This window comes from Manihot esculenta, chromosome 14, assembly GCF_001659605.2.
Source record: "Manihot esculenta cultivar AM560-2 chromosome 14, M.esculenta_v8, whole genome shotgun sequence".
NCBI lineage: Eukaryota > Viridiplantae > Streptophyta > Magnoliopsida > Malpighiales > Euphorbiaceae > Manihot > Manihot esculenta.
Genome location: NC_035174.2, coordinates 7,594,120 through 7,619,422, shown reverse-complemented (window position 1 = coordinate 7,619,422; position 25,303 = coordinate 7,594,120). Strand labels below are relative to the sequence as shown.

At 34.8% G+C, this 25,303-nt stretch overlaps 4 protein-coding genes, 1 long non-coding RNA gene and 1 other non-coding gene across 10 annotated transcripts; 2 read left to right on the top strand and 4 right to left on the bottom strand.

Annotated features, from left to right (window-relative positions):
• Nucleotides 1-589: 589 nt before the first annotated feature.
• Nucleotides 590-2,207, bottom strand: LOC110600615. Its single transcript, XR_006348595.1, has 2 exons — nt 2,063-2,207; nt 590-1,459 (listed from the first exon to the last, which is right to left on the bottom strand). It is a non-coding gene; the product is annotated as an uncharacterized LOC110600615 (long non-coding RNA).
• On the bottom strand, nt 1,673-1,747 carry LOC122721835. The gene has a single exon (XR_006348620.1). It is a non-coding gene; the product is annotated as a small nucleolar RNA R160 (small nucleolar RNA).
• A 5,947-nt stretch (nt 2,208-8,154) lies between the features above and the next one.
• LOC110599742 (transcription factor bHLH49) lies at nt 8,155-12,406 on the top strand. Of its 3 annotated transcripts, none has more exons than XM_021736308.2 (9): nt 8,156-8,876; nt 9,004-10,004; nt 10,111-10,320; nt 10,402-10,467; nt 10,551-10,619; nt 10,913-10,984; nt 11,132-11,332; nt 11,705-11,792; nt 11,887-12,406. In XM_021736308.2, the coding sequence occupies exons 2-9, from the start codon at nt 9,093-9,095 to the stop codon at nt 11,922-11,924; spliced, it is 1,656 nt and encodes a 551-aa protein (XP_021592000.1). In that variant the 5' UTR covers nt 8,156-8,876; nt 9,004-9,092; the 3' UTR covers nt 11,925-12,406. The 3 variants fall into 3 exon arrangements, 2 of the variants coding, with proteins under 2 accessions (XP_021592000.1, XP_021591999.1); XM_021736307.2 differs by having other exon boundaries at nt 8,156-8,919; XR_006348512.1 differs by lacking the exons at nt 11,705-11,792; nt 11,887-12,406 and adding an exon at nt 10,719-10,786 and having other exon boundaries at nt 8,155-8,919; nt 11,132-11,235.
• A 343-nt stretch (nt 12,407-12,749) lies between these two features.
• On the top strand, nt 12,750-15,626 carry LOC110630790 (putative pentatricopeptide repeat-containing protein At1g68930). Its single transcript, XM_021778373.2, has one exon. It carries the CDS (start codon nt 12,964-12,966, stop codon nt 15,193-15,195), a length of 2,232 nt encoding a protein of 743 aa, XP_021634065.1. The 5' UTR covers nt 12,750-12,963; the 3' UTR covers nt 15,196-15,626.
• Nucleotides 15,627-15,770: 144 nt separating this feature from the next.
• LOC110630791 lies at nt 15,771-18,057 on the bottom strand. Of its 2 annotated transcripts, XM_021778374.2 has the most exons (6): nt 17,731-18,057; nt 16,995-17,620; nt 16,599-16,707; nt 16,204-16,524; nt 16,064-16,116; nt 15,771-15,950 (listed from the first exon to the last, which is right to left on the bottom strand). In XM_021778374.2, the coding sequence occupies exons 1-5, from the start codon at nt 17,881-17,883 to the stop codon at nt 16,078-16,080; spliced, it is 1,248 nt and encodes a 415-aa protein (XP_021634066.1). In that variant the 5' UTR covers nt 17,884-18,057; the 3' UTR covers nt 15,771-15,950; nt 16,064-16,077. The 2 variants fall into 2 exon arrangements, with proteins under 2 accessions (XP_021634066.1, XP_043806588.1); XM_043950653.1 differs by having other exon boundaries at nt 15,771-16,116; nt 17,731-18,055.
• A 1,399-nt stretch (nt 18,058-19,456) lies between these two features.
• On the bottom strand, nt 19,457-24,201 carry LOC110599956 (putative U-box domain-containing protein 42). Of its 2 annotated transcripts, XM_021736599.2 has the most exons (5): nt 24,094-24,201; nt 23,719-23,882; nt 22,083-23,252; nt 21,395-21,704; nt 19,457-21,219 (listed from the first exon to the last, which is right to left on the bottom strand). In XM_021736599.2, exons 2-5 carry the CDS (start codon nt 23,722-23,724, stop codon nt 19,631-19,633), a joined length of 3,075 nt encoding a protein of 1,024 aa, XP_021592291.1. In that variant the 5' UTR covers nt 23,725-23,882; nt 24,094-24,201; the 3' UTR covers nt 19,457-19,630. The 2 variants fall into 2 exon arrangements, with proteins under 2 accessions (XP_021592291.1, XP_021592292.1); XM_021736600.2 differs by lacking the exon at nt 24,094-24,201 and having other exon boundaries at nt 22,083-23,191; nt 23,719-24,066.
• Between the last annotated feature and the right edge of the window lie 1,102 nt (nt 24,202-25,303).

Genomic DNA, 25,303 nt, shown 5'->3' with positions numbered 1-25,303 from the left:
GTTTCCTGTTATGTGGAAGCTTTTATGGACATTAAGCTATAATGTGGAGGACGGAGGAATTGTATACTTCTCGAGGGGGGACGTGGGTGGGAGGGAGGAACTAAGGCTTTTCTCTGCTTTGGATTAGGAGCAGGGCGCAAATGGTGATGAGGTGAGGAAGCATTCTGTTATGGATGCAGGGGATGCAGGTTTGTGAACAAGCGTATTTTTTATATAAAAAGTTCTCACACCTGACCGTCTTGATCAAGAGAAAGAGACTCTGAATTTAAGGAGTCTTCTTAGTTAATAGAAACTTAAGAGGACTACTTAATGTGTCCTTGAAAACGGAAGGACTAACTACATAGATTCAACATACCACTGCAACTAAAAAAAGTAAACTCCCTACCCCCATTTTTTAGTATTCACTCTACACCTCCCTCCCAATAATAACCATCTAAACATTCGACTCTTTCAAGCAATCAACAGCATTTTCCAAAACTTCATGTTTTTCTTTGTAGACAGATACTAATGAAATTAATCGAAAGAAATGACGGGAACTTTCAAACATTTTTGCAAATATTTCGCAGTGCATAACACTAGCTTATCAGTATCCAAGAGAAGGCACAGGCGTATTAAGTTTTCCCACCAAACAAAAGAATAAAAATACAAGTATACAACAGTTATATCCAACTACAAAGGACGACATGAGAACGGGTCCATACTATAAACTATGTAACTCCACTTCAAAACAAACCGTAACAAACTTAAATGCATATATAATAATAACATGAAGAGGCACATTTGTTCTTTCAAGTTTTTGCTCAACTAGTCAATCTTCGTTCAACAAAACTACAAAAGATGTTGATATCGCACCATGCTCGTATAGCCAGAAATTTATAAACATAACAGGCTAAGAATTTTGGTGCGCACAGTTCCTACATTAGCAAGATAACCTTGGATAAATTAGAAGCATGCTAAACATTCCTCCAGCAACAAACCATAAGAATCAGAATGATTCTTTTCCACAATACACTCAAGAATATAGCCAGAATAAAAGAGGACCGTAAAAGCAAATGCTATTAAAATCACTCAAAGAGCCTGGCTACCAGCAATCATAAATAGCCCTAAAACGACGTTTGCATAGCGTAGCCAACGGGAATACTCGCAGAAGCGCACAATCACCGCAAATCATCTATCAACAGATCATATATCGAGCCTCATTTAAGATTTACAAAACAAAAAGCAAATCACCATCGTGATTAATTTGTGAGATAAACAATAACAAATCTAGATTCCTTTATAGCTACTACACTGGCCTGATATAAATAAAACTGTACAGCAATACAAAATGACAACATTGGAAATCAATTCTTGGGAAACATTGAAATGAGAGGCAATTAATCAGAACTTTAAAGACCATATGATATGAAATTCCACATGAAATTCGGCCATTAAGAGTCTCATCATTTTTTCTTTGCCTCTGCATATGAGGCAAACAATATTGATAGTGTGTAATACACCAAAAACCGTATTAACTAGTTTTGCTTGAATTAAAATTGTATTTAAAAAAAAAAAAAAAAAAAAAGAAGCACCCATTTTGGAACTATAAAAAAGCTACACTACTATAGACTAGAAATTCTTAAAATAACCCAGTTGAAAATTCAGATCTAGACAAATGCAAGCAGAAAAGCAAAGCAATCAGAGAACTTTGAAGACAATCGCGATTCCACACCCGAATTCAGATTTAAACGAGCTCATCATTTTCGCTTTGCCTTTCAAAACGCTAGAACACAAAAATACCGAAACAATTCCGGTAACATTTGAAAATTGTTTAAGGCAATACATATTCTCTACGCTGGATTACTAAGCTCAAAAACCGGCACAGAGAGTCATGAGATTTGCCTCAAAATTTTGTTGTTTAATATCGCACCTAATAATACCTTTTTCTCGTCGATTCCTTGAAACTCTGCAACTTGAAGAATCAAGGGGCTGCTTGGTGCATTTAAAATGAAAGAAAGAAATATATCTACAAATTCCTTACCATTGAAAACATTCTCTAACCTCACAGTGAGAGAGTTCTTACCTTCAAGAAACTAATGTATTATAGAACATAGAGTTCAATAAGCAAATCCTCAGATTTGCCTTTCTCCTTTCTTGCTGCAACAATGGAACCAATTGAGGCTTAAGATGCATTTTATAGTGTATCAATTGGGATTAGGGTTTTCAATGATTGGTTTTTTTTTTAATTCTTTTTCCAATTAAATTATTGCTATTAGAGGTAATAAAAAGGGGGCCACGTGTGGGTTCCGTGTTGAGAGGTGGGGACTAACACGACGTCGTGCATCACTAAACTGCAATTTGTAATTGAAATGATTTATTTAAAAAAAACAAGTTAAATGAATGTTTATAGAATTATTTAAATTAAAAATATTTAAATTGAATTTTAAAATTTTTAGATGGTTAAATTGCTTAGAAATTATTATCTAGAAATGATACATTTGGGTAGTTAATTAATTCATTTAATTTTTTATGGATTATCCAAAAAATTATTAAAAAAATAACATACCATTTTAATTTTCAATTATATCTAAATTAATGCGGACGAATGGACTGACTGAATCAAAATATAGAAAATAATAATAATAATTCCAATCATTCATATTATCAAAAAAGATTGAAAATTAAAATAGTCCAGTCCAGTCCAGTCCCTGAGGTGGGCTTATGCATTTTGAGCCATTTAAGAGAATCTGAAAGGCAGCCTCAATTACAGAATGCAATATGTTTGTAATGTATATTGCCATTGTGGGCCTTTCTCTGAAATCTCAAGCATGTGGATATAAAATTATGATGGCCTTTGAAAGTGGGACAGGTTAGGTTGAAAAATGGACCACAGGAGCAGTGACAGTTGGTTAGGCGTGATTATTTTGGGCTTCCATGGCCCATCTGAACTCCTGCCTGACTTTCGTGGTGGTCCTTTTCCTTCATAAAGTATTTAAATTATTTTTTTTTAAAAGGGTAAATAAGGCACATGGATTTGAAGGTAAAGAAATACCCAAAACACAAAAGACATTGGCTTTAAATTTCATATTCTCAAAATGAAGTTTGTCAAAACCATTTAAGGAATACCCACAGAAGTTGGAAAACAAACCTGTGATTCAATTTACACGAAGGCTAACATAGAAATGTGATTGATATTTTTGAGTGTTCCAAGCAAAGCAGTGATAAAAACGTGATCCCAAGCAAACTCTTTTAGCTTTACCTTAATTGGGAGGACACTGGCTTTCATGATCTGAAGACATGTAAGGAGTTTTCTGAAAATGGGTACAAGTAAATGCAAAATTTCCTATCAACAGCTATGGTGTTTATGTATATATACCCCAACCAATATCACCGCTCTGCATTTATATGTGGACCACAACTATTCAGTTTACACAATTTTAAAATAACATCTATTTATCAATTACAACTACATATTCAATCTCTATAATATATGAAAATAACTAAATGTTTATGATTAAAAAAATAAAATAAATTAATAAATGTGTTTTTTGAAGATAGAGAGTCTGAGTTAAACATCTTGATTTTATTAAGGGTGAGTGATATTGATCTTACTTTATACAGTTAGGTCTTTACTTTTCTTTCAATATAATCATGAAGTAAATTTTAAAGAAATTTTTAGCTGAAACCAGTCATTATAAATTCGAAATACAAAAAAATAGGTTTTATGTAAACTTTTCATAGAAAATTCTTTTTTTTTTTTTTTTTACTTTTTAGATTCATAAGGGATCGATGCAAATAAATTTTTTATATAATTTCTACTGTATATACACTTAACTAATTAATCATTGATATTTTAATTAATTATCGGAGGAAATAACTACTATAAATCATGGATATATACTTGTCAAATCTAAATAAAAATTCTTTTAAAATTTATTTATTTTATGAAAAAAATATTTTTTTAATATTTAAAAAATTTAATTAACGATATATTTTTTTAATAAAAAAAAGTTATTTTCTACGCTTTAAAATTTTTATTAATATATATATATATAAATTTATTAATAAATTTTATTTTTTAAATTAAAATTAAAAAATAGTAAATACGTTATATCTTTAGAAAATATCTTTTATGAAAAACATTTTTACAAAAATTATTTTTTATAAAAATTATTTTTCAAGTACAAATTATTTTTCAAGTACAAATTATTTTCTTCAACCAAACTGAACCTGCATAAATAATATAAATAAATATAAAAACTATCATAATTTTTTAGTTATTTATCATTTATGCATTAATTAAATATATATAAAATCTTAGTGTACATAAAAATTTTCTTTGCTATTTACGTTCCCAAAAGTGATATTTTTTAAATTATTAAATGATAAGATAATTGATGTTGTACTGATAACTTGATTATAATACAACTGTACTGTGACTGGTTATAATTTAAAAAAAAAAAAACCCTCAAAAAGCAGTAGACATGCACAAAAACCACTCTCACACTCAAATCAATATTTTAAAAAATAAAAAAGATACTATAGAATTACTTAGAGTTTAAATAATAGTAGAGATAACGTATTTTTATCAATGTGATCGTCCTCTTTTATACTATAAAAAAAATAGAAATAAATATAATATTTTATAATAATTCAACGATAATGTGACTAATTATTTGGAATATCGACAGTTAATAAATCGATGATTTCGCAATCACATGCAAAATAAAAATATGTTGGAATGTGCCGAATAACAGTAATTTTATATCGAAATTCGTTCTATTAAAAAGATAAATTTTAATAATAAACTGAGTGTTAAAGTGTCTTAATCTTTTATTGACTATATTTTCTATATGTTTAATCTTTATTACATGTTTTTACTTAGTAGTAACAATTTACGTCTTTACGTCTTTCTTGATGTTATGTAATATGAATCATTATGTTTTGAAGTTGGCTAACTACCTTAATTTCAATTTTTCACCCACCAAACTCTATCAAGTGTCTTTGAAAAATAGAAATAATCATGATAGTTTGAAATTAATGATTTTATTTTATATGCCATGTATATATAGTAATATTAATTGGGAAATTTAAAAAGAACACAATTGCATCTATAATTATTGTCGATTTTAATTTTTAATATATTATTAAATTTAGGAATTTTTTAAATTAATTAAAAAATTTAAACTTTTATTTTCTTGTTAAATTTAGAAAATGATATATGGATTTCGAGGGACAAAGAGTTTGAATAGTAGGCTGTCTTTTTAGGACAATGTTTCCAGGCAAAAGGGCAGTCAGGCTTCCATGCCTAACTCAGGTTTGTTAGTAAAGAGTGAAGATTTGGGCCTGTGAAAAGTTCCTCACATTTTCAAGAAGCATCTTCTGATAAGAAATGATAAAGGTGGATCGTATGAAATTAGGGTTTGGAGAAAAAGTTAACTAAAAATGACTACAAGTTTGAAAAACATTAATCACTCAACTACACAATAATCTCATCATGTTCTTGCAATGATGTTTTGCATGAATTTCATGCAACTTGAAGGCTATTTTCTCATGTCCTTTGTACACCCCAACTTCCTTTCTAATCTTTCTTCTCTCCCCTTCAGCTTCTTCACCGTATACCATAAAACAAATCATAAAAATTTTAACTATTAATTTTATTAAAAATATCTAAATAAAAGAAATAAAATTTTGATCATTGGTTCGTTAATAACTATCGGACTCTTCTTACACTATGGGGTGATGCCGGGTCTAAAAAAATAATACAAACTCAAAATCCACAAACTCAAAACCCATCAGACTGTTCTCAAGCGAACTAGCCTTATATTGCGCAGACTCACAAGAAGATAGCCTAATCCGGTGACGTGACCAGAGGTAAGAAAGCATACCTAGTCACCTCGTAACTCTATCAGCATGCGGACCGAGGGAATTAAACGGCAGACTGACAAAAAATAATATATTGACATGTCCGTAGAGTGGCAGTTATGCGTCACTAGAGAATAAAAAAAAAATAACGAAAGAGAGACATGCTCATTCATACACTGTAAATCTTATTTTTTTAGATCTCAGAATATCAATTCGACACTTTGAAATTGAGTATTTGATTCTGAATAATATTATATATTCATTAATAACTAGATTATTATTATATATAGAATTGCATAATCGTAATAGTATTTTTTAAAAATTTCTCTTTCTAAATTATTTAATTGTAACATGCTTTAAGTAAAAAATGAGATGTTAATTAAGATTTGTACGAACAATGTAAACATATATAATTAATTAATGACTAATTAAGTACAGTAGTAATAGATTGGTAAAGTCTCAAACGTGCTCCCTTTAATTGATTAAAGCTCAAACCAAACTGCACTTTATCGACATTTCACCAAAGCATAAGAGAGAGAGAGAGTAATGATGCAATGTTTGATTCATGTTAAAGAATTGTAAAGGCTGTAGTTAAGATATCTCGAATCCCCAACTCCCATCCCATGTTGCTTTGTATAGGATTTGGTTGTTGCCTTGGCCTTGTTTCTTAGCTTTTCCCAAAAACAAGGCCCATTGCCAACCATCAACCAGCTCTCTTTCACACGTCCATTAACACATTAACGGCTCTTAACGAATATTTATTTTATTTATAAAAATTAAAATTTTTAATTTTATTAATTTTTATTATTTTCTTTTTATCAATAATCTCCCATAAAAGGGCAAACCCATATCCATGTGGCAACACTCCATTTGCCCATTTCCCTATAGCTTTCCCATAATCTGATAAAAGAAATGGGTAAAATATACAAAAGGGTACTAAGGAATCTGATCCCCTACTCTTCCATCCATGTATAGGCTGGTATTTATTTTTCTTTATTGATTATTGTTGTCTTCTCCTTTGGCCTATACCTTTGAAAGATTTTTGTTTGTAGTTTTCTTATACAATGTATAAGAATCATGTTTAAGTATATTTTTGTTAATTTTTCTCCAACGTACCTTGTAAAACCAACCCAATCAATACAAATCATTTTCTCTCTTACATTGGTTATTTTCTAAATCCTAGGGTTAAGTAAAGATTAGGGTTTAGTAAAAGAAAAGTGGGAAGGGATTCCATTATTTTAAAGCATAGGTCTTTGAAATTGCAAGTCCCAATGCCAACTAATAATGGCATGAGAAGGAGAGAGAAGGTCAATAATATTCAATAGTGTAATAGTAAAAAAAAAAAAAAAGGAAATTGCAACAAGTTGAGCAAAATAAATAATTATTTATTTGTTTATGGGAATGAAGTCTTGTTAACGAAGAAATTAAGGATGATTTTATTTTTTAAGTGAAATAATGGGGTGGCTCTAATCAGAATGCTGAGATGAATCTCATCCATTGGATTCTGCTACTTTTGGAGATGAACATACCATGCACTAGCTAGTTGCTATTAAAAAAAAATAAGGGTGGCCCACTTGAGAGAAAATTTTTAATTGGGATTTTCATACAACTGGAGCATCAATGGCAGCAAATTACTCACCATTCATATTTTTATTAAGCAATCTGCTGACCAAGAAAGATGTATATTTATGTATTTAAAAAAAATTCTCAAAATTGCTAATGAGTTTGATGCAGATTAAGTAGTAGAAACTAATTATAAGACTTCTTGGTTGTAAATATTTTTAAATTTATGTAAAAAAATTATCAGTACAAGTATAATTGTGCAGCAGAAGAGTAGATAGGAGATGGAAGTTATCATAATGAGTTTTCAATAATCAATACTATTAGAGAATAAAATTTTCCAAGAGAAAATAATTAAACCCACCGCATGACTCATATGACCAGTTTCTTTAATTACAATCTCTAAAAAATATTTATGAAAATGAGGTAAAGCTAGATTTTGGGTACTTGACCAAACAAACCCATTAAAGATCTTAAGCTCAGTTTTCAAGATCTTAATTAAAAAGACAAAATTAAATAATTACAATGAGATAAAGAAAATCCATGATGAAAGTTGGCAATGTCAGTTGCTAGCTAACACTAACCATAATTACACACTAAAATAAGTAAAGCGTAATTTAAAAGAAGAAAAAGAAAGTAAATGAGCAAAGCAATAGTACAAAAACGAGAGTTTTTAATAATTTTACGGTGGCAGTGGCGGTGGTTAATCATCAAAGCTCTCTTTTTGATGCAAGCGTGGGTATAAATCTACCTCCTTTGCTCTTACTGTTTTCCCTTCAATTTCACAGATACCCATCTTTAAGTTTCTCTCTCTGTAGCTAAATTGCTTCCTCTTTCCGTATCTGTTGCTGTGTATATGTACGCGTGTGGCAGAGTGTGAAGGAAAAAAAAGCAGAGAAGGGATTTGAAGAGAACAGAGACCAAAAACTCGATAAAGTTCTGTTTTTGAGTTGAAAAAGGCTCCAAAGAAGAGCAGCAGTACCAAAAGTAGCACAGAATCTGAAAAATGGGTGTCTTTCTCTTGCCACTTTTAGCTGGGGTTTCTCTCTCTGCTGCTGCTCTACTCTGACTAGGGTTTTGAATGGGCTATTTATTGTTCTGAAATCAATGTTCTTTTGTTTGTTTATTTGACTGCTTCTATTGGAACCTTTTGCAGCTTTTTATGAACTTTCTTTTCTGAGTTTCTTAGTCTTGGAGGGTAGCTTTCTTTCGCTGTAATTTTGGTCCTCTTCAATTTGACTTGTTGGGTAGCTTTTGAAATGGTAGCAATTCAACTTCTGTGATCCTTGGAACATATTCTGGAACCTAGGGGTTTCAGTTGGAGCAACATTGGGTCTTAAGCCAATTAATTGAAGTGGGTTTTTCTACTTAGCTGTGAATGTTTGGCTTCAGACAATTTCTTTTTATTTGGATTGAAATTGAGCTTTTGAGGGAATATCTGCATCACTGTGAATTGTCAAGTTTCTTATGTTGTGAGTTTACACTTCCTGGTTTCAGTTGAACTTTTTTGTGAAGGTATTCTTTATTAGATTTATATAGTTTTTTCTTCTAATTAGGATATCTTGGGAAGTAATTGAGTTTCACTTTTTATTGTTCTAGAATTCTATAGACAATTACTGATAGCTCAAACACAATTGTGAGAGGAGGCATCTACTGTTGGCTAATTTTTCTATTCTTTTCAAGAAGAGATGGAAATGGGTGACAAAGACAAATTTGAGCTAGAGAAGAGTGATAATCATGTTAACTACCATTCACCTGATAGTATGCCATCAGACTGGCGATTTAGCAGTGCCAATATCGCAAATTCGTCTCTGGGTTTGGTTCCCACTGATAATCAGATGCCAGTTTGCAGGGAAGATCTAGTTGGCGTGTCTTCTTGCTCTTCTGCTTCTATGGTGGACTCTTTTGGTCCAGGGCTTTGGGACCACACCACAAATCCACAGAACTTGGGATTTTCTGAGGTTAGTGTCCAGAATAACGCAAGCACATCAAACCCAATAGGGATTAGAAAAAGCGGTCCCGCTTCTTTGAGAACTGGCCTTGTTAAAACGCTGGATATTGGGTGGAATCCACCAAGCTCCATGCTGAAAGGTGGCATTTTCTTACCAACTGCCCCTGGGGTGCTCCCACAGAGCTTGTCTCAGTTTCCTGCAGATTCTGCATTCATTGAGCGTGCTGCTAGATTTTCCTGCTTCAATGGTGGCAATTTTAGTGATATCGTGAACCCTTTTGGAATTCCAGAGTCTATGCATCTTTATTCCAGGGGTGGGGGAATGATGCAAGGACCACAAGATGTTTTTGCAGGTAGTGAGTTGAAATCAGTATCTGGCGGACAAGGTCAGAAGAATGTTGGAGATGCTCCTTTGTCAGTTGAACATGTGGCTATTGAAGGGAGCCCACTGAACACTCAGAAAAAAAGTGGGAGCCTTGTAAGATCTCATGATGAAGCAAAACAAGGCCTTGGTGGGTCTGGTAATGAGTCTGAGGCAGCTGAATTCAGTGGTGGTGGCCGTCAAGATGAGCCATCTATGTTGGAAGGAAATGGTGGGGAACTGACTGCTAAGAGCCTTGCCTCAAAGAAAAGGAAAAGGAATGGGCAGGTGGGAACTGCCTTTGCAAATTGTTTTCTTATCATTTTGGAACTTAGATTAATTTTTTTTTTTCATAATATTTTTCAATAATACACAACTGTTTTTTCTGTTGTAGGATACTGAAATTGATCAGGCCAAGGGAACCCAACAATCTAGCCCTGAAGTTCAACAGAAAGGAGAGGAAAACCCAATTTCAACTCCTAATAAAACTACTGGAAAACAAAGTAAACAAGGATCTCAAGCTTCTGATCCACCAAAACAAGAATATATTCATGTTAGAGCTCGAAGAGGTCAAGCAACAAACAGTCATAGCCTTGCAGAAAGAGTAAGATTCTGTGTTAAGTACTTGATTTGAAGCAGCTTTCTTTCTACTATTTGTTCCATAGTTGATCAATTCTGTTTACAGGTTAGAAGAGAAAAGATCAGTGAAAGGATGAAGTTTCTGCAAGACCTTGTACCTGGTTGCAGCAAGGTTGGTTTGGGAGAGTGATTGAGTTGTCTGCATAATTAAAATGCTGTTGCAGTTTATTCATAAACATCAACTGAATTTTGCAGGTTACAGGCAAGGCGGTTATGCTAGATGAAATTATCAACTACGTGCAATCGTTGCAACGGCAGGTTGAGGTATGACATAATCCTGTTTCACTTTTCCTCTCTATTTTTTGGTGGTCCCCAATTAGTCCAGTTCATCATCTGTCAGAAGTAATTCAATTTCATTGACAGTTATGTTTGAGGTGGATAACATTGTGCTTCTTGTGTCTTGGATTGCTTTGGAAGGATGCTAGTTTCTGGTTTTTCTCAATCTCATTCAACTGCGCTTTTAAGACTCAAAACAAGATACTTTTGACTTCAAATTCAGATCTCTTTATTTGGAACTTGTGTGTATTTCTGCTGAGTTGAAATTTTTTTTTTTTCAGTTTCTATCAATGAAACTAGCAACAGTGAATCCAAGGCTGGATGTCAGCATAGAAGGTTTGCTCGCAAAGGATGTAAGTGGATACAAGTTTAGTTTTCTTAAAGAAGAACTAGTTTATGGATCAAATGGGCAAATTTTCCTATGTGTGCAAATGTGTGGATCTGTTTACGTGCTTGTTTTGTTGTCCCTGTAATATATTAGATTGTGCCTGTATGTGCAGATACTGCATTCAAGGGCAGTTCCACCATCTACTCTGGCATTTTCACCAGAGGTGCCTATGGTTTATCCCCCATTTAATGCATCTCAACCAGGACTTATTCAACCTTCTTTTCCTGGCATGGAGAGCCATTCTGACGTGCTCCGGAGAGCCATTAATTCCCAACTGATACCGATGACTGGAGGATTCAAGGAGCCTACTCAGGTAACTCTTGGCCCTTTTCTTGATTCCTGATGATGTTTTTAATTGTTTGGCGTTCTGAAATACACGTAGGTGGTGATAGTCTGATAGTATTTTGGTTATCTAAGAAACTATTATTATACATTTGGATGCCTGGGACACTAGTCTCTATGAATCCCACTTCTCAACATATTATCAAGGGATAATTAGGAATTCACATCTTATGTGTGTTTCTATTTGCTTTTTGTTATATAAGCTGAGAAAGTTCTTGTGGGCTACGCCAAATATTGGTGATATATTCATTACAGTACCACTCAGATGATTCGAGTCTTTCTACTCGTCCTTTAGAATGTGTGGCATGCTACTAATTTTACATTTCATTGTAACACACCCTAGCTACCGAGTGCTTGGGACGATGAGCTCCACAATGTTGTCCAGATGAGCTATGTAACCAGTGCTCCACAAGATGGCCAAGATATTAATGGTATTGGCTTGTTCATTTTCGCCGATTTAAACATGTCGAATGCTGTAATCCAAAATGCTCCTACGCTGAACAGTTGAGTTTATCTTTGTTGCAGGATCACTGCCACCAGGCCATATGAAAGCTGAACTTTAATTATTCACTTTATCTTTTAGTTAGACAAAGTATGGTTATGGTTGCCCCGCTAATTCTTAGGATAAAAAGGGATGAAGACGGGATTCTCTTCAAAGGTACGGCGGCTGATAAAGGGAGATGCTTCTAAGCCCCAGCTTCAAAGGTTTGAGGATTAGTTGCATGTCCAAAGCAAGAAGGTTCTGAGAGCTTAAGAGGGAAATGGCCATTTGCCTTGATGATTCTGTTATGTGAACTTTAAATTATTAGATTCCAAGGACAGTGGTCATGGAATATGATGCTCTGATGCAAGAATGTAATGTATAGATTGATGCTCCGAGGATCTGATGAATATAGGCTTAATAGAGAAGCTCATGTATTTGTCTGAAATGAAATGAGCTCTGTAATTTATAAAACAATGGAAACCATGTTGGTGTCTGATCATATATGTTCCAGTTACGTGTATACTACTACTACATGAAATTAAGGATTATTCCAGTTCGATATGTGCAAGGTTATGCAGTTGTATTTATTTATTTATTCTATTTTTTATTATTTAAAATAACAGGTCTGGACCTTGTATTTGGGATAAATAAATAGATGTTTGACTCGATTTTCGTAATAATGATAATACTAATTAAATTTAAGAAGAAATATTATTAATCACTTTATAAATTTTTATATGTTTTTGTTTAAATATTTTTTAGAAATATTATTTTTTTAAATAAATATTATTAATAAAAATATATTTTATATAGAATTATTAATTAAAGTATATAAAATTAAACAAGTTTTGAATATCTTTCAAGTAATAGTAATAATTAAATTTGAGAAGAAAATATTTATTAATCATTTTCGAATTCTGATTGGGTTGAGGCGTCTTACGATTGCTCCTTGCTAGTTCAAACCTGACTAGCCCTTGACTCCAGTCAAGTTCTAGATCTGGTTTATATGTTCTCAAACCTGAACCCCAAGTTAAAAACGGATCTTAGCACTAGTAAAAAAACCCAACGGCTTCTCTTCCCGCCAAAATTAATGGTGCAAACATAGCAAAACAAATAGAATGTCCACCTCCAAAAATTACTATTCCTCCTTGCTAAAGTTCTGCTGCGAAGATCGAAGTCAGATCCAGGCCAAGAGGCTCCATTGCCACATAATCAAGAACCTAAGGAACCCAGAACCTTTTTTATATAATAACCTCATAAACGCATATGGCAAACTCGGCAACATCAAATATGCACGCCGCTTGTTCGAAGAAATGCCCCTCCCAAATCATTTTTCATGGAATACCATCCTTTCCGTTTATTCAAAATATGGGCATCTCTCAAAAATGCAAGAAATCTTCAATCGCATGCCAAGCAGAGATGGGGTCACATGGAACTCTCTTATTTCGGGGTATGCCTGTTATGGTTCGGTTTTTGATGCTCTTAAGGCTTATAACTCCATGTTGAGAGATGGAGCTGTTCATTTGAATAGGATTACTTTCTCGACCATGCTTGTATTGGCATCGAGTCAAGGTTGTATTGATTTGGGCAGGCAGATTCATGGGCAAATAGAGAAATTTGGGTTTGGATCTTATGTTTTCGTGGGCAGTCCTTTGGTGGATATGTATGCAAAGACGGGTTTAATTTATGAGGCAAAGCAGGTTTTTGATGGGATGCCAGAGAGGAATGTGGTAATGCATAACACAATGATCACGGGGCTGTTGAGATGTGGGATGGTAGAGGATTCAAAGAGGCTGTTTCATGGTATGAAGGAAACTGATTCTATTTCATGGACAACAATGATTACAGGGCTTGTACAAAATGGAATGGAGAGAGAAGCTATTGATTTGTTTAGACAGATGAAGCTAGAAGGGCTCTCTTTGGATCAATATACATTTGGCAGTGTGCTGACTGCTTGTGGGGGTCTTACTGCCTTGGAAGAGGGTAAACAGGTTCATGCCTTCATAATTCGGAGTGATTATATGGCTAATATCTTTGTGGGTAGTGCTCTTGTCGACATGTACTGCAAATGTAAAATTATCCAATATGCAGAAGCAATTTTTAAGAAAATGACACGTAAGAATGTTGTAACATGGACTGCAATGTTAGTGGGTTATGGCCAAAATGGCTTCAGTGAAGAAGCTGTCAGGATTTTTGTTGACATGCAAAGAAATGGGATTGAGCCAGATTATTTTACTCTAGCAAGTGTTATAAGTTCATGTGCTAACCTATCTAGCCTAGAAGAGGGTTCCCAATTTCATTGTCGAGCCATAGTTTCCGGTTTGATTTCTTTTGTAACAGTCTCCAATGCGCTTATTACTTTTTATGGTAAATGTGGAAGCCCAGTAGATTCCAGATGCTTGTTCAATGAGATGAACTTCAGGGATGAAGTCTCTTGGACAGCATTGGTTTCTGGATATGCACAATTTGGAAAAGTCAATGAGACGATTGCATTGTTTGAAGAAATGCTGGTCCACGGTTTAAAACCTGATGCAGTTACATTCATAGGGGTTCTTTCAGCTTGCAGCAGAGCAGGATTAGTTGAAAGAGGACAGCAATATTTTGAATCAATGTCGAAAGAACATGGAATCATTCCTGTTCTTGATCACTACACTTGCATGATTGACCTTTTCAGTCGAGCTGGAAAGTTAGAAGCAGCCAGAAGTTTTATTAGTAAGATGCCTTTCCATCCTGATGCAATTGGTTGGTCCACTTTGCTGAGCTCATGCAGGCTTTATGGTAACTTGGAAATTGGGAAATGGGCAGCTCAGTCTCTATTGGAACTAGAGCCGCAGAACCCTGCAGGTTATATCTTGCTTTCAAGCATCTATGCTGCTAAAGGAAAATGGAATGATGTTGCTCAATTGAGGAAAGGAATGAGAGAAAGGGGAGCCAGAAAGGAACCAGGATGTAGTTGGATCAAATATAAGAATAAAATTCACATTTTCTCAGCAGATGACTGCTCAAGCCCATTTTCTGATAAGATATATGCTGAGCTGGATAAGTTAAATGAAAAAATGATAGAAGAGGGGTATGTTCCAGATGCTAGTTCAGTTCTCCATGATGTTGAGGAGTCGGCAAAGATACAGATGCTTAACTATCATAGTGAGAAGCTTGCAATTGCTTTTGGGTTGATATTTATTCCCCGTGGCCTTCCCATACGAATAGTTAAAAATCTGAGAGTATGTGGAGATTGTCACAATGCCACTAAATATATTTCTAAGATAACTCAAAGAGAAATACTCGTAAGAGACTCTGCTCGGTTCCATCTTTTCAAAGATGGAACGTGTTCATGTGGAGATTTCTGGTGATATGGTTTTCTTGCTGTCCAAAGCTGTTGAGAAGGACATTGAAAACCTAATATCACCAGGAGGGGCAATCAAGATCTTTGATTTGAAGGACGTTAAAGAGGGCATTATGCAGTCACATAGGCGTATTGAAGCACTTAAGTGCTTTTTCTTGCTGGATTGATAATCCTGGAGAAGTATCTTAATGTTAAAACAAATGCAAATTTGATTTGGGAATCTCCTTGGCTGAAAGCACTGTTATGCACAAACTTGAACCATGTCCTTGATATCTTCTTCATTCCCCTTCGAGATTTTGCTATGTTGGAAGTTAGGTGACTCTCGTGTCATACACATTCCACATACTTCTCCAAGGAGCATAAGTTTCCAACAGATGGTTTATCTTCTGAAACTCATTGACATATTGTTTTATATATATACGCATAAAGGTTACCGAAGATGTTCTCTTGATCAGGGCAGTTAATGTCATATAGTTTTCAACTGTTTCTTAAATATGTTCTCTTAAAAAAACTCTAGCTTAATTTATCTGAATTGATCAGTAAATATCTCTTTTTAGCAAAAAAGCAGATCCTGAACTATGGTTATTGGAAAATTTGCAGAACTTCCATTAAATTTTCTTTTCAATACAAGCCATAAAATGCCAAACAAACTACAGTTGTAACTAAAGCATCACAAAAGATTGTGCATATATTGCATTTCCCAGGTAAAAGACACCGTAGCAATTGCATCCTGAAAGTGTGCTCGAACCGGCAACAATTTATCTAATGTGGATAAGATCAGAAAAGAACATGATCATTTCTTCTATCCTGAATTACAAGGAACAGAAATATAATAGAAGGTGAATCAGAAGAAATTATGGATAATTATGACAAACTTCTTTTATTCCTGTTATATTTTGATGGATTTCTCTTGACTTTGCTGCTGGTTCTGCATCAGAAGTAGAAAAGTTGTTTAAAGTAAATGCATATTGGATGGCAACTCATCAACGGGTTAGGGGAAGCTGACAAGTATTACCTGCAACTTGCTGCAAATGTCAATTACTTCAGCTACAGGAGCCCAATCACCAAAATTCCTTTCAATAAACTGGTAAGCAATGCCACTTTTTCCTCTGCCAATTATGAAGAGGCCACCTTTAATCTCTCCTTCCCCTTTGAAGTTTTGCTTTATTCCCATAGCTTTTGCACGCTTGTAATTTGCAATAGCTCGTGGGTTCAAAATAAATCCTGATATGAACTTGTCCTTTAGCAGTTCTCCGCCTCCAAGAGCTTTGAAGAATTGCCTTTCCCGATCATAGAGTACAACACCACCCCAATATCGGGGCCAGAAGTCTTTCACCTGTAAGACAAAAGTAGCAGTGACACATTAGACAAAGGAGTCTATTGAAAAATAAGAAGAAAGTTATCAGATACCTCTGACTCTATATATTCATGAAGAACTGCAATTAGCTGAATTCCTAGTGCATCAAACATGGGTTTCTTGGCATACAGTTGGTGAGCTTCAGCTCTGCACATGATGCACCTGTTTGTAATTCAAGAAAACAAAGAAAGAAATGTTAATTTCACACATTTAGTGGATATCTAACCACACTTGAAGATTGATTCAGAATTCAGTGAGTGCAGAACCTTCTAGTCCTGGCTATAACTATCTATGGGTTCTTGAATTCTTTAATTAAATGTCCACTGTCACATCTTCGTGTTTTCCTGTGCATCAATTGTTACAATTGCAATTTTTTACGCAAGTATTGTTGATTAAACTGGGCATCTACACAAGAAAGTCATGTTGGGATAAAGAATATTAGTATTTACCCAGGACGCCTGATGCAGAGGAGGACTGCAGGTTTATCTCGCCACAGTTCTACGGCCTTCATTGGGGGCGCTTTGGTTTTCACCAAGCGTTCCATTCCAATTTTATACTCAGGAGCTAGTTTCTCAACTGATATGTTCTCGATGAAAGCATAAGGAGCAACTTCATCAACTACTGCAGGAGGCTGTACACAACCACATGCTCGAGGTTCAGCAGGTCCAGAAGCAACAATCCCTTTAAAGACGTATCCATCTTTAATCTTAAAATCAGCCAGGGATTGTTCAAGCGATTTTTCATAATCCATGCTACTTCTAGCAGATAATTTTGATGTGCTCTGCTTCATTTTTGAGTTGACAGAACCAAAACTCTTGGAAACGCTATTATTTCCAGATTCTGTGCCAGTCATTTTCCTCGCAGGTTGGTTGTATGGTTTGGGCAAGGGTTCTGCACATGCACTGGTTCTGTCTGTGAAACGGGCGATGTGACCTCTCTTCATGCCAAACTGGGCAGAGAGATCACCAGAGCTTAAGCTCAGAAGCTCAGGCAAACATTTTCCAGATGCCTCTAGCTTATCTCCATACTGCATGAGAGCACGATCATGCAGGTATGATCTAATTTCCATTGCATCCTAGAGTAAGAGAAGCACAAGTTCATAATTTTACTGGTTATGATCAGACGTAAAGGCCAATAAATAACAGAATTTGAGCAAACAAAAGAGGAAGACAATATGAAACGTACCTTTTGCCTTTGTGTCATGTTTATTGCAGCCATATCTTCTGAACTCATGACCTTCAAAGTTGGCACATCATCCCAACCATCTTCTAATAACTTCTGGACCAGCTCCTTCAAAACCCCATTCCCTACAAAGTCCTCTACTGAAAAAGAAGCCATTTTCTTTCTGTATGAGGGAAAAGGGCAAAATCTTCCTGTCCAAAGAGGCCTCAACGGCAATGGGAGATCTACAAGCTGTATTATTATTGTTAGGCCAACCACTCAGGCAGAACAGACCTTGAGCATAAATACACAAAAGTATAATGAATATGTAATGATAGTGATGACATATGGATAGGCTTAACTCTGCCTTATATGAGCCTCCGTAGACTTTAGATTAAAAAATTCCATTGTTGCATTGCCTTGGTGGAAAGATAAAAATTCCACCCGAATAATGATTATCAAAGTTCACTTTTTCTTTAATTTTTATAATTGCCAACAAGTTGATAGCCAAGAATTTGGCTTTTGTTTTGACCAAGTGTATTGTTACACCTCAGAGTTCCTTGTGCAGATGAACAATATGAAAATTGAATAACATCTGAAATCAAGTGGTAATGCCACGGAGAAAGATATGCCAAAGGAAGACTGGTGGCTAAAATCCAAAACCTACAGACAACATGAAAACTAGTAAAATATTAGAAAAACTATTTAAACTTATGAAAAAATTCATTAATTGGCTCTCAATTTTAAAAAATATATTAAAATATTCTTAACATTTTAAAAAATCTATTAATTAGTCTTTCCGTTAATTTTTAATCGTTAAATATTATAAAAAAAGTCTAAAATACTCTTAATATAAAGGGGTTAATTAATAAATATCATGTGAAATAGAGAGACCAACTAAATACGCTTTTTAAAATTATAGGGATTAAATAGTAAAATATTAATTGTTAAAACCTATGGAAGGATTCTTGGAGCTGGTCAAAGGATGCCAACAGAGATTTAGAGGAAGCAAGAAACAAAAAGGATTGGAATAATAATACAAAGAAAAAGATCAAGGCAATCAATAATAAAGGGCTGAATTAAATTATAACATCGATTATTATACAGATGTTTGGTTACAGATTGATTACAAGGGTGCATATGTTTCAATCGCCGGCCAAAACCTTCCCCAGTTTTATTTATTGATGTCTACATTGTCCAATGCTAATGAATGTCTTGTAAGTGACGGGATATCAATTGTGTTTGCGTACTTCTATATTTCCAAGTTGATGATGTCCCTTTCAGTATTTTTATTTTCTCTGTTTTATTATTTGTCCTGATCTTTCTCAGTGTTTGCCTTATACATTATATTCCTGGAAATAAACTACGATTTCTGTAATTGAAAGATGTGCATGTACTGTAGAGAATAAAGTCTCCACATCTGTTCTCCTGCAGACAATTAGCCGTATGGATGATGTTGACTTGTGCATAAATGCTTGTACAACTTCAATTTTTTTTTTTCTTCACGCTGAACTTTACATTCCCCGCACAAGTAAAACTTATTAATCGTAGTTGGAGGAGCATAGAGAAGAAGAGATATCAAATTTTGTTGTCTAGTGTTGACAGATGGTGAAGATTGCCTTGAATTTGGCCTGCTTCTGCTTGTATTACGGACAACCATCTTGCAGTTGTCTGCAGAATTTTTCTGCATGTCTGAAAGTGCCATCATGAAATTTCCCATCTTGGGTTGGACATAATGCATCTCTTTCCGTAAGTAAAAAGAAGATACGGTTTGGCCACCAAAATTGATTATAGAACTCCCTATTTAACATTTCATAGATTATTCTACATTTTTCTTTTAAGTACAAAGATTGTTCTAGTGTTGAAACATGCTTATTGTAATGAGATTAGATTAACAGCAGCAGCAGTGCATTGTAATTCTATTCTACAAGGTATAGCCGGCAGTAGGAATTCCGGGCACCTTGTTTAAAAGACTCAAGATCTTCTCAGCCATCTGCCTTGTATTACCATTCCCATGATGAAAAGCACTAATTAAAGTGGCTGGCAACAACTTATCCTGCGATATGTCCGAAGCAGACTTATCCCCACCTTTCATCAAGAATCTCTCGATAATCCAAAAGGATTTTTGCCACAAACCTTCTCCTCTGTGTTCTTTCACAACATTCAGAACATGATGTATAGCATTCACTTCACTCAACATGCTAACACTCTTTTCTACATCAACTTTGTCATCTAACAATGTGCATATAGCTGACAATGCTGCCTCAACAACCACAACATTCTCGTTGTCCAAACACGCCAATAACCTTTCCACTGCCTTTGCATCAATCAAACAAAATGTGTTTTGGGAGGAACAAGCCCCCCTGTGGACTGGACAGATGGATTCTTTCCTCTTCTTTGAAGAACCAAGATATAGGAACTTGGGCAAGGCTTGCTTCCAAGACTTGCTTTTTTTCATTTGTTGTGGTTTTGATAAATTAATTGATTCTTCTGAGAGATTTTCCAAGCCAATTGCTGATAATCTCTGAACTTCATCACTTGATGTTTTCATTAGTAGCTCTGTAAATAACGATGTGAAGTTGTACTTTCTAGCTAGAGACAGGAATTCAGGTTCATACAGTGTTGTTGTGAGTCTGACTAGAATGGCCACTAGACCTTCCAGGTAAGCACTTGCATACCTGCTCGTTCTTATTCCACTTATCTGGAGTTGATTGATTGTTTGTACGACTGTAGGGACTGTATTCTTTCTGAGAAGAGCCAGATTGAGTGTTAGGTTCTGGTGGGGCAGTTTAGCTAGAAACTTTGCTGAAACTGCATGCCTTTCTGAAATTTGGGTTGTCATGTGGCCTAGGATTAAGCTCTCAGGCTGACCCCTTGTCTTGCATAGTCTCTCAACAAGTGTGTGTCCCATGTGAGGTGAGAGTTCAATGAGTAGCTTGATTGCTGCAACTCCAAGCTCTTCTTGAGGGTTATTGATGAGCTCAATCAAGGTGTAGCTTGCTTCGCTCTCTTTTACCACAGAAACAATGTTGTTGACAGCATTGGGGTCCTTGAGCAGGGATAAAACAATCCTCAGGAGGTTAACATTGAGTTCGTCAGGAGTTGAATTCTTGAGCATGTGGATGATGTTGTACAAAACATAGTCTGATGTTATTTTGTGTCCGTGAGTGTTTACTTGGAGATTCTGAAATTCAATCCCAGCCTCAAAGATATTTGCAAGAATTGCAGCAGCCTCATTTCTTGAATTCATGGGTTCATCGTAAATTCTCCGGGTGAACATCTCCTCAGCCATGACCTGTATGATTCCTGCTTTAGTCAATATTCTGGCATTTGAAGAATAAGATGAAATTTGCGCTAGAGCTTTAAATGCTGCACTTCTGCTCAAAGTGTTCCCCCTGTGCACCATTTGAATGAGAGTTGGAGAAGCCTTCTCAGCAACGTAGGTCTTGCTGTCATTTCCAAGGGCAATTTCTCCGAGGTAGCTCGCCATTTCCATCTGGATCTCCTCAGAACCTGTTATATTTTGGACTTCGATCAAGATATTGTGATTAAAGAGCACATATGTAATTCTTGTCATTAACTACTTCAATGACTACTAACTACTAAATTTCCTTTAAAAAAAAAGCTGTTAATCATCTTCGGTGATGTAATGCAGTCACTGTCAACTAAGTTGAAGTTTGGAGGTTACCTTCAATAAGATGACTGAGAAGGGGTTCCAAGAGTCCATTTTCTGCCATGTGCTTGATATTTTCCGGTGACTTTTCTAGGTTCCTTAAGATTTCATCTGCCTTTTCTGAAGAGAAGGCATCAACAGAATGATGGTATTTACACCTAATCAGCATCAGAACCCCACCAGGAACTGATCCAATTTTTTGGCACAATGCTTGGGACCTAGAGAGCTCAAGTAATAACAACAATGCTGCATGCCTAATGGGCTGGTGGCCACTTGACAACATCTTGATTACTGTTGAAATGTCAGCCATTTTAGCAATCATTTCCTGTAAAAGAAACAAAATCTAACATTTAAAATTTTGTTGCCATGGATTTCAATTACTTGTTTCAGATAAGGAGTTGATTCTCCTGTGCAGATAAATATCAAAATCTACAGATAGGATAAAGCTTATTATGTGATCATTAAGAAGATTTTAGGAGCCTCTCTATATATATTTCTGTTATATGTTTCAGAGTTTTGCAGCTAATGTTTGATCAACTGTGCTGTTAGATTGCAGTTGTGTTCCTTAGAGGCAGATGCACAGCTAATATCAAAGCCTTATACCAAGCAAATGAATGATAATTGAGGTTAAATTTTGCTCCATTTCTTATCCATTCATATAGGGTAGTTTCCATAAAGTCACAGGATAAAAAAGAAGTTGAACCTTTCCATCATCATCATCTGCCAATTCTCGTAATAATTCCAGCACTGCACATCTAACATCTCTGTCTTTGTATTCCAGAAACTTAACGAGCAATGGCAGTACTCCAGCATTACAGACTTGAACCTTATTGTACTGCTTCCTTGCACAGATGCCTTGCAAGTCTCTTATTGCTTCAAATACCATACTCGCTGAGCTACCTAGAGACAAAGCTGCGCAGGCAACCTTGATCTTTGCTTCCTCATCTCTTGCTTTCCACTCCTCTATTGTAGTCTTAAGAGCTATATTGGGTCTTAAAACTGTACTCAACAGCTTCTTCCCTGTGGTTGGACATAAAATTTCCTCCGAGTTATCGAACTCTTCAAACCACTCTATAATCGCATGTCTTTCATAGGTCACTCCACTTTCTATGGTCACCGGATCATCCATGATCTGATTTGTTAATGGACAGTAGAAAGTCTTGTACAGAGGTTCTATATACCCGATCGTCTGTGGCAATGCTGATGAGGACATGCTTCTGTTATTAAGTTCACTTTGGCTGCTAAGGCTTTTGTTCTTCAGAAATTCAATCAAGTATGGCTTATTTAAGAACTGGAAATTATCTCTGGAAACTTCAACGTTGATGGAGTACAAATCTGATTCTGTTTGTACTGGTTCTTCATGATGATTATGTTCCTCTTCAGAGAGAGACTTCTGAGGTTCCAGCTCTTTTGTCTGCGACTCTTGATTTTGGCCAACTTCGAAGTGTGCATGCTTCATTTCATTTGAAAGAGAACGGACTGAAACTTCTGCATATTTTTGGTTCTGAAAAGTTGATGAAGGTATCAAGCTCAAGTGTTCTCCCATGTGGTTTATCACCTCCTCCAGTTGTTGTATTGTGCTTTTTAGTTCAGAATCAGACTTTGAACTGTTGCCTCTTTGGCATTTGTTCATTAGATGCTTGGCCACATTAATGGCACTGGATAGAGATTCTAGGACGTCCATTGCATTTTCTGGTGTATTCTCAGTGGTCTGCAACTCCATTATAGAAAAAGAAGCTCGGTAAAAGTAGCATCCAATTTCAGCAAAAGTTTCCTGCTCTACTTCTTCCAGTGCTGCAGATTCTATTATCTCTGAAATTGACACCAGCAAGGATTCAGCAACACTAGCAATTGAATTCTGACCTTTGTTGAGCTGAAGAAAGAATAAGCAGATTAATGGGCCTCTCCGACACGAAAAATTTGCAGCTCCATCGTTGATAAGTAAATTATACTCCCAAAGATAAAATAACAGGTTTTTTAGTTTTGTTAATTTTGTATTGAAGCAAAGATAATTTCGGTTTTGCAGATGGTCAACTCAGTGGGTATACTTGATTAAATAGAACTTTCATCAAACATCAATAACACATAACTCTAATGTCAACAGGTGTATGTATCTTTGAAGGAAGCCTAACTGATGCTTGATTAGCATCCTTTTATTTCAGATGATGAATGAATTTGGCTACTCATACTGATCAGCTACACAGAGAGACCTTGCTCTAATTCAACAAAACTAGATCAAACATGGCAGTTCATGCACACAGAGCTGAATTTAAACTTCAAGGCTTATTGAAACTGTGATAAGTTGAAAAACAAAGAGAGAGAACTTAGAAAGCTCATACCGACATCCAACTAGAGCTGCTGCTGGTGGTGGTGGCGGCTTCCTCGTATATTCACTCTTCTGCAGAACTTGAAGATGTATCTTACTCTGGTTGGAGAAGAATTCAATGGTATTTGCATTATTTTTGAGTTTGAATGAGTCGCAGATATCTATGAGGTGGTGGAGCTGAAAGAGATTTTCAAACCTAAAAATCAGAATGATAAGAGTTTGATGCTGAAATGTATCAAATCTCTTGCAACATAGAAACAACTTGAGAAAGAAAGCATTGAAGTTTATAAACTATAATATCGGTGACGATATACGTTTAAGTTTCTTAGTTATTTTATTTTTTGGTTAACAAAAAGGAGAGTTAACAAAGAAAACTAAAAAGACTGACTCTGTCAAAAGATACTGAAAGTTATCCATCTTTGTTTAGTTGAAGGTTGCTTTCACCGCCCATGTTCAAGGAAGAAAAACCTTAATCTGCATTAATGGCATCTCACCTGTATCTTCTTTTGACTCCGCTAGGCGTAACCTCGCTGAAATTTAATTTTTAAATGAAAATAAATTGAATATTAATTTATTTTACTGTCTCATATCTGTCATCACTCAAACCTGTATGACTAATTAATAATCTTAATTTTAAATTAAAATACTTTTTAAATGGTTATACTTTATTTATATATTAATATTAAATGACTTAAAAATTAGTAAATATATGTATATATAAAATTCTTATTCTCTTGAATTCTCAAACTGACAATAATTTTAAGAAAACTTTTTTTAAATCACAATTATTACGAAACCATATTTTATATATATTTTTTTTGAAATAGAGATTAGAAATTGAAGGGGTAGAATTTCAGATCTCTCATATTTACTCAGATATACTTACCACCAAATTAAGTCTGTGAGTGTTTTATAAAAATTTACCACTAAGATAAATCTGTGAGTGTTTTATAAAAATTTACAACTAAGATAAGTCTGTGAGTGCTTTATAAAAATTTAATAAGTTGATTTTACTTGTTATATATATATATTTTAGTTATTAAAGATGCATCCAACAGTGAATAGCATTGTATTAATTTTAGCACCTTATTGATGCAATCCAATTAGAATGAATCAACATTTGGAAATGTTTGAAATATTTGGTTGGATTGAAGAACAAGAAATCATCAATATATGATGCTAAAGAGTTTCTTGGATTGTGATGAAGTTGAATATAATATCTCATGTTTGAAAATCTTACAGATCTTGAGTGGTTAGCTTACTAGGTTTACCAGTTACCTAACCTGTTTCTTTTTTTTTTTTTTTTTTTTTTAAATGATGTTTTAATCTTATAATGTTAAATGGGTTGAACCAGATCAATTGTTTGAACCTATGATTTGGTATGACATGGAAACCGGTTCAATTGAAAAGGCCCAACTTGGTCTGAAACTGGCCCAAAGATAAATCCTTCAACTTCTGGATTGCAACTCGGAACGAGTCCGTTCTCAGTGCTCTCCAATAATATACTACTAAATAGAATGGAAATAGTTATTTTTTGCTAACATTTCTCTTTCACAAGTTCAGTATAAATATCAATTATTATCAATTCTGTTAACTAA